At 43.5% G+C, this 14,807-nt stretch overlaps 1 protein-coding gene across 4 annotated transcripts in view; it reads right to left on the reverse strand.

Annotated features, from left to right (window-relative positions):
* Nucleotides 1-8,893, reverse strand: part of EPC2 (enhancer of polycomb homolog 2) — a 127,121-nt gene extending 118,228 nt beyond the window's left edge. For 3 of the 4 annotated variants that reach the window (XM_059704532.1, XM_059704531.1, XM_059704530.1), the window contains exon 1: nt 8,593-8,893. In XM_059704532.1, coding sequence (XP_059560515.1) covers nt 8,593-8,745 — 153 coding nt within the window. In that variant the 5' untranslated portion in view covers nt 8,746-8,893. The remainder of the gene's footprint in view (nt 1-8,592) is intronic. The other variant, XM_059704533.1, reaches the window with a different exon arrangement.
* Between the last annotated feature and the right edge of the window lie 5,914 nt (nt 8,894-14,807).

The following is a 14,807-nucleotide window of genomic DNA, read 5'->3' on the forward strand; positions in this document are numbered from 1 at the left end:
CAAGACTCAATTATTGCTCCAAGGATTTGTTAAAGATTTAGTTCTCTTGGCTATTAATTTTCAGCTTTTAATTTTTTAAATCAATTTGATTGTTAGCTGCTCTGCCAGAAAACAGAGATGAAAAGAGAAAAGTAAAGTATCAATTTGCTAATGTCTATCAGATGTAAAAATATATTTAATTGGCAGAAGAAAAAAATGTGAAACTATACCACAATAATGTATGGAAATACTCTGTATATTTTATTCTTCCATATTATTATTTATTACTATTTATAATTCTGTATAACTAAAAATTACCAATAATAAATAATAGCAATTGCCTGTAGAAAGTACTAACTTAGGTCTTTACAAAAAAAAAACCTTTAAAGTTACCTTTGTTAGATACTTCTCATTAAAGTATAAAGAAATGTTATTTAAGAAGATGAAGTATTTTATCTTGCCCAGAGGGAAAGTGACAGAGGCCAAAATTGGAAACTAAATCACAATTTGGAAGTTCCAACAACTTCATCAGATTAGTAGTACCAACTAAGAGTTGCTTGCAGACTCCCCAACCAACAACTTTATCCTTTGCCCACCAAAAAAAGGGGGGTGCAATAAGAAAGCTGGAGGTAAAGATATGAGGATATGAGTTAGAGAGCAAGCAAATGGGCTGACTCTTCCACTCTGCATTCCTGAAACTGCACAGTATTACTAGCTGACAAGACAAAAGAAACCTAAAAGCAGATATATGAAAATGGTGCTAAAAAGAATCTGAAAGTGACTGCCATCTTCTAGTATAAATCTCAAAAGCAGCAGTACTACGTGATGAGTAGGCAAATCTGAAGGCTTATTCCATTTAAGTGTAAACAACGCAAAACAAAAACAATAAAGAATCAAGGATCAGTCTTAAAGTAAGATCAAGTAATCATTGATGGACCTTCTGCAATCTACACTGTCTCCCTCATGGCTTATTCCTACCTAGTATCCTTTCTACCTCAGGTAGTCCCTTTTGCATCTATTACAGTTTTTCCACCTAAACTGTACTTAAAATGAAATAAAGATGCAGTGCTATATTTTTAGTAATACAATCAAACTCAATCCCAGTGGCCATGCCTAAATTATAAACTTTCTATCACTTAAGTGCCTCGGTAGGTATCTGAGCTGAATAAAACAAAGACATGATACCTTCCTTAAAGTATTTGGTTTAATTGGAAAAACAGGTGTCTTTTCTCTCACTTGTGCTCTCATTGTCTCATACATATATCTATAGCCATACATACACACACGAGATACTAGAAAATTAGAATAAACTCAAGTAGTAGGGGTTAAAAGTATGCCAAAATTCAGAACATTTACAGCAACAAGAGTAGAAAAGATAGAAAAAGAAAATTTTATGAAAGCAAGGGAACTGATTATAACCAAAACTTAAAGAGTGGACTGCCCTACTGATCTCTAAGAAAAAAATCAGTGTCAGATTGCGGGTAAGTGTAACCGATCCTCATTAAAAAAAAAAAAAAGGACTCTAAAGGAGACAAATGTACTACTCTTTGTAATATTTTAAGCAATAAAAAAAAAAAGGACTCTAAACAAAATTGAAAGCATTTACAATAGCGTTAGAGTTAAACCTTACCTATTAATATATATTTTCCTAATATCTAGTCTCTCATTTGTTAGTTCTAGGTAGACATGTTAATTCACAGATGCAGTAATTTTTAGGTCACTCAGTCCAATTCTATTTCACAAATGAGAAAACTAAGAGCCAAAAAGGTTAAATAACTCCTTTGAGGTCACACAAAATTCATGCCTTGCTATTTTGAAAATTAGTAAGCGTGAAGGGTTTGCTTTCTTCTTTAAAGGGATTCTGGAGACTTCTTTGATAGTCTCTAATTCAAATTTCATCAAGAAATGTAATACATTCAAATTATTCTAATCTCATTAAAACACCTTACAACCCTGGCAGATGTGGCTGCGGTTAGAGCATCAGCCCATACACCGAAGGGTTGTGGGTTCAATTCCCAATCAAGGGCCTGAGTTGCGGGTTACTCCGCATGCCCCCCAAATTCACTCCCCCACCGAATCAGGATGCATGCCAGAGACAAGGAGTCAATGTGTGCATCAGTATTTCTCTTCCTCTCTCCCCCTCCCTTCCTTCCACATTCTCTGAAAAGCAATGGAAAAAAATATCCCAATAAAAAAATAAAACACCTTACAAATTTAAGGTCTGTAAAAACACAACAAGTATACAAATTCACCTTGGGTCAAACCATGAATTTAAACAATTTAACTCCACAACTTTTGATTATGATGCTACATACCCACTGGAAAATCTCTCAGGGCAGCTCCTGGCTAAAACCCCATTCCCAGGAAGGTAGCCCTTAATAGCACATGTATACTAACTCCCCCGTCCTTGACTGGTAGACATAGAGGGAGACAGATACCTGATGCAGGCCAAACCAATAACACTCCATCTCAGGAATCTGGAGTTTTGAACTTAAAGAAATATATCATTGATGATAATAATAGCTAATACTTATTATATGCTGACTGTAAGCCACGAACTATCCCAAGCACACTACAATTCATCCTCCCAATAACTCCATTAGATTTCACAGATGAAATTAACCTGCCTGGTGACTCAAACCCATACAGTCTGGCTCCAGAACACATACATGTACTTAACCACTAACCTATATCACTTCTCAAAAGACTGGGAATTATTAGAATGACATTAATGCCACCATACCTGCCCTGGTTCTTGGCCTCCCCAAATATTGACTGTTCACTTCTTTCTTGGGAGTCTGTGAAACAATCTCCAGGAAAGTTAAAGAACCCAGACTTGGTTTCTGTTACTTGAAACCAACCTACTGATCCCACCAGTCAAACATTTTTAGGCCTCATTTTTAGAGAACTGATACTGATGAAATCTAAACTTACACCACAGATAGATCATGCCTTTGAATTTTTAAAAAAGGAATGTGTTTACAAAAAGAATTCACCACAAAGTTTCTTTCATAATATACCCTGAGGCAATAGTACCTCCTCCATGCCTATGAGATATTAAGTGATAGAACAGTAGAAATGTAATGACACTTAGATATCATCTGCTTCTCTACACACTTATTTTACAGATGAGCAGTACAATGGTGAAGAGAAGAGCCCAGGGTCCTGAACCTATAGAGCCCGAGTTCAGGTACCACCTCCATCATGTTCTAGTTTAGATAGGAGCACCCTTGTGCAAGATACTTAATTTCTAAAGGCTCGGGTTCTTTTCCTGGAAAAGAAATAATAGCAACCACCCATCCTAGTGTTATAATGAGCTCTAAACCATCTACTGAGTTTAAGGAAGTGCCTGGAACATGCTCAACACACTCAATAACACACAATAAATGGTAGTGATGAACAACCAGAGGTTCAGAGAAGGTAGGCAACTTTCCCAGATCACATGGCCACTTAACAACAGAACTAAAACTTAGAAAACAGATTTCACACTTGTACCTCAATTCTTTCTTCTACACCATCCTACAAACTGCTGGGCCTAACATTCAAAACTCTGTATAATCTGGCATAATCCTACCCTTTTTTCAACCTAGTCTCCACTGCAACAATTTTATTCATTCAATCACCAGATATTTACTGAGTGACTTCTAGATTATAAACAGTATCTAGTGCTGAAGATACAGCAGGAAACAAAGGGCGGGGGGGGGGGGGAATAAAAGTCATCTGCATGTCCAAAAAAAGGAGATCAAAGAGAATGACATGCTCAGAAATGATAGACTGCAGCCCCCCTCAAGTTTCTATAAGTAGGGGAAGGATAGACAAGGATAGATTCAAAAACATAACATGCAAGAAGAGCCATAGCCAGGTGGCTTGGTTGGGTGAGGATAAAAAAATATATATAACATGCATTAGTCTGTGTAACATCCACAGAACTAGTTTTGAGTATTTCTGCACTAAATATTTGCTACAACATACCCACACAACCAAACCTGAAAGTCCAAATTGTTAAATCCCTCTCCAAGGAGCCTTCTCTATACATTCCAGAAACAGTTTTCTCTTACTCCTCTTAACTGCACCAACAGTTAACTTTTTCTAATGCTCTTTTAATGTCTTTCAGGCTGACTTAACCTGGTAGTTTTTGCTAACTTTCCAAATACATTTTTGACCTCAATGATTCATTTAAGTTCCCTGAAGTCAAGATCAGTATCATATTCTTCTTTTAATCCTAACAGCACTTCAGCACAGACTTACACACATTGATATACAGAACCCTTTCAATAGTTTCCCAATCTCTTATTTAGGTAACACCTGGAACTTAGATGATACCTGGCTGGTATTTGCTTTTGTTGGAAAAAAAAAAAAAATACAAACCCAAACCAAACCAAAAACGCTTAATGTTTTTACAATATCAGTTTACAAAACTGCATTTTATACCCTCTTTAGAACCCCCTATTATGAAACATGAAATATATTAGTACCAAAAATAACTTTGAAATGGTAGAAAGATTGAATATATTTCTACTCTACCATTCAAAATATCACAAAATATCAAGATAACAAAAATTAGGCAACTAACATATGAGGGGAGAAATGGCAATTTAACTCAGTCATGATCTTTTTCTTTAAAAATAAATGGAATCACATGCTTCATGTAGATTTTGGTTCATTCCAGTATAAAGAGATCTTACACAAATCTATATATACCTATGAGAGGGGTAACTAACACAAATAAAGACTAATACTGCAACCATACCCATCTATAAAAAATTCTGTATTTAAAGAGGCCTGACTCAAGAGGGAAAACAAATGAGTATTTGAGTGTACACAGTACATCAAAATAAGAAACCAACAAGAATCCCTGGGACAATAACGTACCACATTGTGCTAACGAATTTTACACACACACACACACACACACACACACACACAGTGTTTCATAAAAACCTAGCTCTTGGTATAGAAAACGAAATAGAAGCTCATTCAATACTCAGCAAACATATATCAAGCATAAGTTATGTGACAGGCACAGTTCCAGGAACTGAAATATATTAAGGAACAAAACCTGCAAAGATCCCTGCCCTTATAGAGATTACATTCTACTAGGAGAAAATATAATAAAATAGGATAGTTTCCTACAAGTTTATTATATGGTTAGGATAACAAACACTCAGATAAACATAATGGTGCCAACATAGGGAAAAGCAAAGTTAACAGACTTATAAGAAAAAAAAAAGAGAAAATTTGAAAAGCCAAGAGCAAAAGTCAAAGTGATAAAAAATTACACTTAATTAAATATTTTAATCAAATCAATATCATTTACGGTTCCCAAAATTATAAAAAGTACTTTATTTACAAAAACTATAATTAACGTAATAATCGTAAGATAATTCGGAGTTCTGTAAGAAGTCAATATGCAGCATAGTGGTTATGAGAGCGGGCTTTTGTGACATTAAAGGCAAGGATCTGAATTCTACCCCTGCCAGTTACTAAAAGTTAGAGTTAGACCCTTCAATTTCTTCATCTATAAAATAGAAACAAAACTTCAAAGGGCTGTTACAGGATTAAATAAAAACTAAAAACTAGAAACAACTGAAAATCCAACAACAGATGGAAGGAAGGAAGGAAGGAAGGAAGGAAGGAAGGAAGGAAGGAAGGAAGGAAGGAAAACAGGGGTGGGCAAAAAGTAGGTTTACAGTTGTGATTATGCAAAACAGTTTATCCTTATATTATTGTTTAACTATCTATTTGTATTACAACAGTAAACCTACTTTTGCCCACACCCATATTACAGTATGTAAATTCAGTAAAAGGAATGGACTGCTATATGCAACAAGGAGGAATCCTTAATGCATTATGTTGAGCAAAAGAAGCCAGACACAATAAAATATGTATGATACCATTTATATGAAGTTCTAGAAAAGACAAAACTATTCTATAATGAGAGAAAGCAAATCAGTGGTTGCTCAGAATTACTGGTGGAGATGGACTAACTTGCAAAGGAGCACAAGGGGACTTTTTGGGTGTTTAAAATGTTTTTATATCTGATTGTGGTATTTCCATCAGAATACACATTTGTCATAATTCATTAAACTTGATGCTTTAAATGGGTACATTTTATTGTATTTAAATTATACCTAAGAACATTGGTTTTAAAAAGGATTAAGTAAAATAATAAGGCAAAGTTCTTGGTACAGTACCTGGTGCATAAGAAGTATTCCAAAAATGATAGATATGTTAAAAACATCAACTACCACTATACAAACTCATGGGGAGGTGGTAGAACCACTGATTACCTGATCTTTCTGGTTGTGTAGATTCTACACTATTTGACCTAGACCAAGCAATAAGGAGCACTACAGAGACCAAGTTATAGAAAGATGACAACTGGCTGTCACTCATGAAAAAACAAGTCTTCCGACTTATGTTAATTTTTAAAAGAAGAAGAAAAAACTAATATCCCATTTAAACATTCTGGGGAAGCAAAAGACTTCAGACTGCATATATAAATCTTAACTGTCAGGGTTTGTTTAGTTTTGCTTTGATTTTAAGAACCTCCACTTGTAACATTAAAGAGGCAGAAAGAACAGGACAGAGACAAGAAGTCCTGAGACAACTCTAGTTCTATTAGAATTTGGATTTCTTCTTGCCTAAAATTGGGTAGATGAAGCAGGCTTCTGAAAATAACCCAACGTTAACACTAATAAACAAAATTGTGCTGGGGTTAATTAAGCATTTATTTTTCATATATAAAAAATAACTAACTGCAAGTTTTTCCCCCTAAATTCAAATAAAATACCAAGACACATGTGGCAAACTAAGGACCTAAAGCAGTAACTAAATATAATGCTGATCACTGTTTACAAACAGTAACATATCTTCCACCGGCTAATTATTCATTCTAGAACAAATTTTTTGATTAAAGTTTTTCCCAAACCAAAATAATAGGATCCAAGTAGTTACATACAGTACAGGGTGGGACAAAGGTTTGCAGTTGTTCGTATGGAAAATAATACAATAACTAGTAAATAATACAAGAATAAACAGTCTCACGTTCTCACAACTGTACTTTAAGGCTCAGAAGCCACATTTCTTTGGGGGTCAAAACCCATAAAATAACATTAACGGAAACTTAAATTTGTGGAATCCAAAGTTGTGTTATTTAAAGTTCAATTCAATTAATTCTTGTACATACTATAACTTTATTTTAATTATCTTTTCCATGGAACACTGAGCTAAGTTAGAAATAAGTTTTATTCAAACAACCGAAAGACTTTTCACATCTGACTTAATTCTAAACTTTCAGCATAAATGTTGGGCTTTCATCTTATTATTTACTTAAAAGACGTTGGAATGTTCTTCCTGATAGTGCGGCCACATTCATTTTCTACTGAAAGTGCAAAATCTTCAAGTAATCTAACACCACAGAGAAATGCGATTAAATCACAGCAGAAAGCAATGGCAGGGTAATATCATGAGGCCAGAACTCGAGCAGCCAATCAAAGGCATAAAAGCATTTCCTGCAATATTAATAGTCAAAAGAGAAAACCAATCACAGAAACCTCGCGCCTTCTTTTGACAGGCACAGAAGCGAGGGAACCAATCCACGAACACCCGGGGTTGACAATAAGGCGGGACTGCAGGTTCATTGAAGAAATTCTGGAGGGTGCAGTTACTATAAACTTCGCATGCAAGTAACACCACTCCGGTGTCATAAACACTGTCAACCCAGATGAAATTCAACCGTATGCAAAAATTTAACCCATCGGGGAGGAAAAGCAGCCATTGCCAAAAAAAAAAAAAAAAAAAAAAAAAGCAACTGTCAATTCAGACGCACCAGGTCAACTCCTAAAAGACTCCCCACCCCTCCGATGACAGTTCTCGGGGAGGCGGCCCGGGGACAGCACGCAGCCGGCGGCTCGCTGCTGCGCGTCCCCGGTTCCCTCCGAAGGCTGCGCACCCCGCGGGCGCCGTGCGCGCTGGGCAGGCAGAGCGAGCGAGCAGGTCCCGGACCCTCTAACGCTACAGCCCGCCGGGCAGCCGCGGCCTCCGCCCTCCCCCGGCGCCGTGCCGCCCCGCCTCGCCCCGCGGCACCCCCACGGCCCGGGGGACGACGATTACCTTGCTGGGAGGAAGGTTTGTTTTGAAAGCGCTTTCCCTTCCTAAGTCATTTCAAAGATAACCCCATGCCAAACTAAATTTACAAGTTTGAAAAACAAAGCTTTCCCAGCCACAGGATCCCTCTCCCCTTAGTTAACCCAGGGTCGCGGGTGGGAGGGGAGGGGGGGAAAAAAAAGGTAAACAGAGGCCCTACGCCAAGTGCGGCCAGGACATGTCCCTGCGCCATTCCCAGCCGCCGCTTACGGCAAGGCCCCCTTACGGCAGCGTAAGAGGCGCAGCGAGCTAATCACAACACGGGGACGCAACAACATGGCCGCCGCGGCGGGCGCTGCGCCGGCCGGGAGGGTTTACGCTACTCCGCCGGCGTAGGGGCTCCGGCGTTGGAGCGGCAGCGGCGCCCTCCAGCGAGCGTAAAGCGCGCTGTGAATGGCGAGGCCCGACTGACAAAGGGGAGGGGGGAGGAGGGAAGGGGGGGGTAATAAACACTTGAGTCCCTACCGATTCCTCCTCCTTCTCCATCCCGGTGGGCATCTGGGGCACGGCCCGGTTGATGGAGACGCAGTCGTTGAGATCAGGCATGTCCTTGCCGCGGTAGATAGGCAGCGGTTTGGCGGCGTCCAGCGCCCGCGCTCGGAAGGAGAGTTTACTCATTGTCTCCCCGCCTCACAGGAACAGCCCGGGCGGCGGCGGCGGGGCGGGTGGGGAGGGGGGGAGGACTCCCGCCGCCTCCTCCACCTCCTTCCTCAGTGCAGCGCGGCCGGCCCGTTCCTCCTCCTCCGCCGCACGGCCCCCGGCCACAGCATGGGCGCCCACCCGCCCGAAAACAGCCCCCCGCCGCCCGCGGCCGCTTCCCAACACTAGATCCGCCGCTCGCCCGCCCGATCCGCTCCCTGCGCCATGGCCAACATGGCGGACATTACCACAGCGGCGGCGAGCGATCCCGGCAGCCCGCGCGAGAGCGCGCCCCCGCCGCGGGGACGCGCCCCGTCCGCCCTCCCTCCCTCCTTCCTCTCCCTTCCCCTCCCTCGCCTGCCCACCCACTCGCTCCGCGGCGCGGCCGGCCCGCGGGAGCGTGCTCCGCCTCGGGCTCCGGGGGAGAGGGGCGGCGGCCCTCCGCGGGGCGGACCTCCGCCGGGCGGGCGGCCCGCACTCTCGCCGGCGGCAGGTGCCAGGTGCGCCGGGGCCCCGCGCCCCGAGCGTGCGCCTCTGCCACCGCGGCCGCGGCTCCCGCTCGCCGGGCGCCCGGAGGAAGGCGCCGGGCAGAGCACCGCCGAGCGCGCGGAAATGGGCGAGCGCGCTGAAGTCTGCGAGCGGGAAGGGAGGTGACAGCCGGGCTGTCGCCGCGCCACCAGCCCGCACTCACACACTTGCTTCTGCACTTATGTGCCGACTGTTAGAACGCGGTGCAGTGTGGCGCGCTCCTCCCGGGGGCTGCATCCCCACAGACGCGCTTATGTACTTATTCGTGCAGCGCTGTCTCCAGGCGCCCCGAGCGCCGGCTGATTTGCAACCTCCCGTTCGCTGGTCCCCGGCAGAAGCGAAAGGTCCTCCCGGCTGCCCGCGGGGCGCAGACCTGCCGAGCCCGCCGCCGCTCCAACGCGCCCGCAGCCCCGGCCCCATCCCCGCAGCCCCGGCCTCCATCCCGCAGCCCCGGTCTCCATCCCCGCAGCCCCCGCCTCCACCCCCGCAGCCCCGGCCTCCATCCCGCAGCCCCTCTTTAGAGCCGACCGAAAGCCCTCTCCGAGGTAAGGCGGCGCTGCTCGTCCTCGCCTGGGCGGGGAGGATGTCATGGCAGCTTCGAGGGTTAATGCTGGCGGCTGCCGGACGCAACAAGTGCACTTGAGCCTGTCACCCAAACTATGCAGAGTTATTTAGCGGACGGTAGACATTCCTCTGATTTCAAAACTATTAAGAGTCCTTGAGAATTGAAGATCAAGTGTAACTAAGGCAGCGAGATTTCCGAAGTGGCAGAAGGGTGGACAGTATCAGCTACGGGGAAAGACGAAAAGAAGTTTGAGATAAAGTTCCTGCCCGCGTGGAAGCTGTCGGTGGGCTGACAGGTCGTTGGAAAGATGGATTAACAGTAAGAGCCGCCCTGACCGGTTTGGCTCAGCGGATGGAGCGTCGGCCTGCGGACTCCAGGGTCCCAGGTTCGATTCTGGTCAAGGGCATGTACCTTGGTTGCGGGCACATCCCCAGTAGGAGATGTGCAGGAGGCAGCTGATTGGTGTTTCTCTCTCATCGATGTTTCTAACTCTCTATCCCTCTCCCTTCCTCTCTGTAAAAAATCAATAAAATGTATTTTAAAACAAACAAACAAACAAAAACAGTTAAGAGCCGCCAACGGTGGGAGAACCGGGCAACTGGAAAGATAAATGGCAGCAAAACAACAAACCACAAGACAACAACAACTGTGAATACGTGGAGAAAACGATCCAGGAGATAACGCAAGGCAGGAGGACATGATTAATTACCGAGTGAGTTGTACTGGCAATGATTGCCGTGCGAGTTCGGAGAAAGGAGGCATTGCGTTAGCCTGAACTGATTAGAGAAAGTCCTGAAGAGGAAGGGAGATCGGGTTGCCTCAACTATACCAGCTATTGTGGAATCAGCCTCGTTTTGCCAAGTTTCTTGGTTAGTCTTGAAGCATTCCAGCTTTCTTACCAAATCCCTAGGAGGAGTGTAACACATTTTACCATGATAAATACCCTGCCTCGTTCAGAGAGAAGGAGATGGTGTGCCGAAGTCCAGACGTGTGAACAGTTGATTCCTACAGTCATTTCTATAAAAAACGAACAAAAAAACTTCCTCCGTTAACTCCTCCTTCTCACCCACTTCTCCTCCTCTCCTTTTTTTCCCCTCCTGCCTTTTCTCTCCATCTCTCTCCTTGAAGGCAGAATGGTGCATATGGACCCCTGACAGTGTCTGCCTAGTCTAACCCGCTTGGTGCATCAGACTTGGGGCGTTGTTCAGCTGGGCTTGAGTGTTTTCCATCCGCTTTGTTTTTGGAAACAATGGAGATGCTGTGACTCACTTCTTGTAAGCAACACCTTCCTCAGGCTGATGGGCACGTCCGGCTCTGAGTGCCCCCCTCTGGAGCAGTTCCCGTTCTCTGCGTGGAGGGACAAGATGTTGCTGCTAGGAGGTCAGCCCTGCTCAGGCCCGAAGGCGGCTGAAGAAATGAGTCATCCAGAGCTTCCCATCTGGGTGCCCGGCACCTCTCCGGCTCAGAAAGGGTAGCTTTTCTCCATGCCCTATATTTATTGCTCCTTTCTCTCTAGAAAGGAGATATTGGGTATTTGTAATATACCAGCCACTATAGTGGTAACATATACATATCCATATTAATTAAATTCCACTGAATTCTCATTACAACCCTATGAGGAAATATTATAACTTTGCTAATAAGGAACATGAAGCTCAGACAATTTGCCACGTTTCAACACGACTAACTCGCAGAACTGGGTTCAAAACCAGGTCTAGCCTGCCCCCCCTCTAACCCCCCCGCAAACTCCTGTTTCCTCTGCAGTGCCACCTTGCTGTCCAATGGCTAGTGGAGTGCATGACCCAGAGCCTAAAGATGCAAGGCGCTCAATGAGGGCAGGAACAACACCTGCTCTATTAACCCTGTATCCCCAGTTCTGTGCCTCACACAGAGCAGACACCTCATCTATATTGGTTGACTGATAAATCCCCTCAGGACACTCTGATACCCCACTTCACTCCAGCTTAGAGTTCATCAGACCTTATTGGCCCGCCACCTGACCTAACCATTGCTGCCAGCATTTGCTCTTATAGTCCACCCTGCTCTCCACCTTCCTACCTTGAGCATAGGAATTTTAGAACCAATGAAAGCAATTCAAAGAAACTTCTTAAAATCTGAAATTTTATTACATAAACAGGTCTTTTGCTATGGTAGTTGTTGTTTTGCTGTTCTTTTCTTTGAGCATGTAACAGATTTCTTCTCCGAATCTCTATGTTCCTCCTGCCCTGTAGGCAATGATTATAGAGCTGGGAATAAAACGGTTTGAGGCAGGTAACACGGCATGCTTTTCAAGTGAGACACAGCCTGTGTTTTCTTGGCTTCCAATTCAGTACCCAAACGAGAATGCCTCTTTCCACATTTGGAAACTAGCTTTTATTTGTATGCACATATTCTTTTTCATAAAGTTTACTTTGAGTCTATTTGCTGAACACCCATATACTATACTTGTTAGGGCTAAAAGCAGAAAATAGCCTTTCAACCTTTGAAGTAGATCCTGTTATAAAATGTCTTTACCAAAACCTGTTTCAAATGATTGTGTAGCCTAGCAGCCTATTTTAATTTCCATGTACAATGCGCTAAGTACACTTATTCTAAAATCAGTCCACTGCAAATATGTTCTGGACCCATTTTTAAAAAAAAAAAGACATGCATTTAGCCAAGCAAGTGTCATAAATACATATCTAAGAATTAGAAATAGTTTTACAGCCATATCAAAAATAAAATCACGCCCTAGCCGGTTTGGCTCTGTGGATAGAGCGTCAGCCTGTGGACTGAAGGGTCTCAGGTTTGATTCTGGCCAAGGGCACATACCTGGGTTGCAGGCTCAATCCCCAGTGGGGGGCATGCAGAAGGCAACCAATCAATGATTCTCTCTCATCATTGATGTTACTATCTCTCTCTCCCTCTTCCTTCCTCTCTGAAATCAATAAAAATATATTTTAAAAAATAAAAATAAATAAAATCACTGTCTAAATGTAGTTTAAATTAGAATAAAAGTCAAATAACAATAAGAATTGAGTTTATATTCCAGTTTCCACTTCCCCTTACTACCATCAGGACAGGCAGCTTCCAAATAATGAACAAATTACTTTTTGAAAGAAGCTTAGAGCTAGTACACACAGTTGCTATTCAACCATTTCAGAATTTTGTAAATGTCACGTACTTTCTAATTGGCTCTCTATTTCAGCAAACCCAACTGAAAGTTAATTGGGTTGGTATGTGAACTGCATCCCCACCTCTCCCCCAGTGTTCCCAGGAATGAGCCCGGTACCAAAAAAGCTTCGTTGTTTTCATCTGTAATCTGAATGTGGGGTCTGCATTCAATACAATCGACCAGAATCAGCCTCCTGGTTCCAGTGCCCTCGACTGAGGCAGCTCTGGATCTTTGAGACACAGGGATGGAGACCGCCCTCAAAGGTGACATGCCACACGTCTACTTCCACCTTTATATTTGCAACAGTGAGAAAACCAAATGCTGAACAAGAACTGGCTGTGGCTCAGCCGCCTAGCAGCACCGCTTCTCTCAGCCCTGGTTGGAATCACAGGGTGCCACCTTGTGTATAAACTGACGATTTGCTTCCCAGTTCCACAAAGGACCCAGAGAGACTCAGAAATAATCAGCCCCAAAGCTCTGTGTTTTATTAACCAAGGAAAAACGAGACAGATGTAATCGAAGGAAACAGATTTGAAAACACACAGCTCCAGATGGTCCACAACACTCAATTTCAAATCACACCAATAGCCTGTCTCATTTGTTGCCCCACCCTGACCAGAAAACACACCCAATGGCTCAAACATGGAATAGATGGATGCCGCTCACTCAAGCTTTTGGGTTGGGGATACGGGAAACAGGTAAAGCTCTGTGACAGAGCTAACAAATCTGGCTAGGACAATTATCTGTGTCCAAACAGCAAGCGAGTTACGTAGGTTTAATTTCAGGACTTTGAACTTCTGAGAGGCACCAGCTTCCATCGAGTTGATAAATATGATCCTACTTATTTTAATAAAGTGCCGAGTTTGAAACAGAGAAACACAATTATTGAAGCAAGGCCACGGGAGGTAAAATAGGATCCTTCCCCATCCAGCTACCTTGCCCTTGAGAAATCCCACCCTGCTCTAAGTTCAGCACAGCTGCCATCCATCTGAAGCCACTGTTACACTCAGGGAATTGGCTGGACCTGTCAGATTCTCTTCAGCAGTGAGGTGGAGTGGAGACCCGGGGGCTTTTGCGCTACCGCTGCACTTCTGCTGGCTGAGGTCTCCTGAAACATCTATTCTCAGGTGCCTGCCCTGGCCTCCTCCACCAGGCATCCTTTTCTTCTCAGTCATCTCTGAAAGGTAACGTGGAAGGTGGTTTCTCTCTCCCTGTGAAGACTCACTGGTGTGCTGGCACATCTCAGACAACTGTAGCAGGCTCCAAGCCCCGAGCTCGGGGCGGAGGTGGGGGGAGTGTGCGGAGGTCTTAAGTGTCAGCTTAGAGGAGTTCATCTTTAAGAACCTCGAGTTGCTATTCTAAATGTCTCTCCCCTCACCAATTTTAAAAAATCTCTCCCACCACCAAAGGACTAATGTTTATAAACACAGGTTTGGGAATGGAATCCAGGGGTGGGCAAACTTTTTGACTCAAGGGCCACAATGGGTTCTTAAACTGGACCGGAGGGCCAGAACAAAAGCATGGATGGAGTGTTTGTGTGAACTAATATAAATTCAAAGTAAACATCATTACATAAAAGGGTACGGTCTTTTTTTTTTTTAGTTTTTTTCATTTCAAACAGGCCGGATCCGGCCCGCGGGCCGTAGTTTGCCCACGGCTGGAATAGGTAATTGGAAGCCTAAATTAAAGAAAATCCATGAACTGACTTAGTAAGCCTTATTGATCTTATCTTTGTTGCCCCAAGAACAAGCTGGCCTGTTTCCTAAGAGGTATGGTATTAGCATAGTGAGAGCA

This window comes from Myotis daubentonii, chromosome 7 (genome assembly GCF_963259705.1).
Source record: "Myotis daubentonii chromosome 7, mMyoDau2.1, whole genome shotgun sequence".
Lineage (NCBI taxonomy): Eukaryota > Metazoa > Chordata > Mammalia > Chiroptera > Vespertilionidae > Myotis > Myotis daubentonii.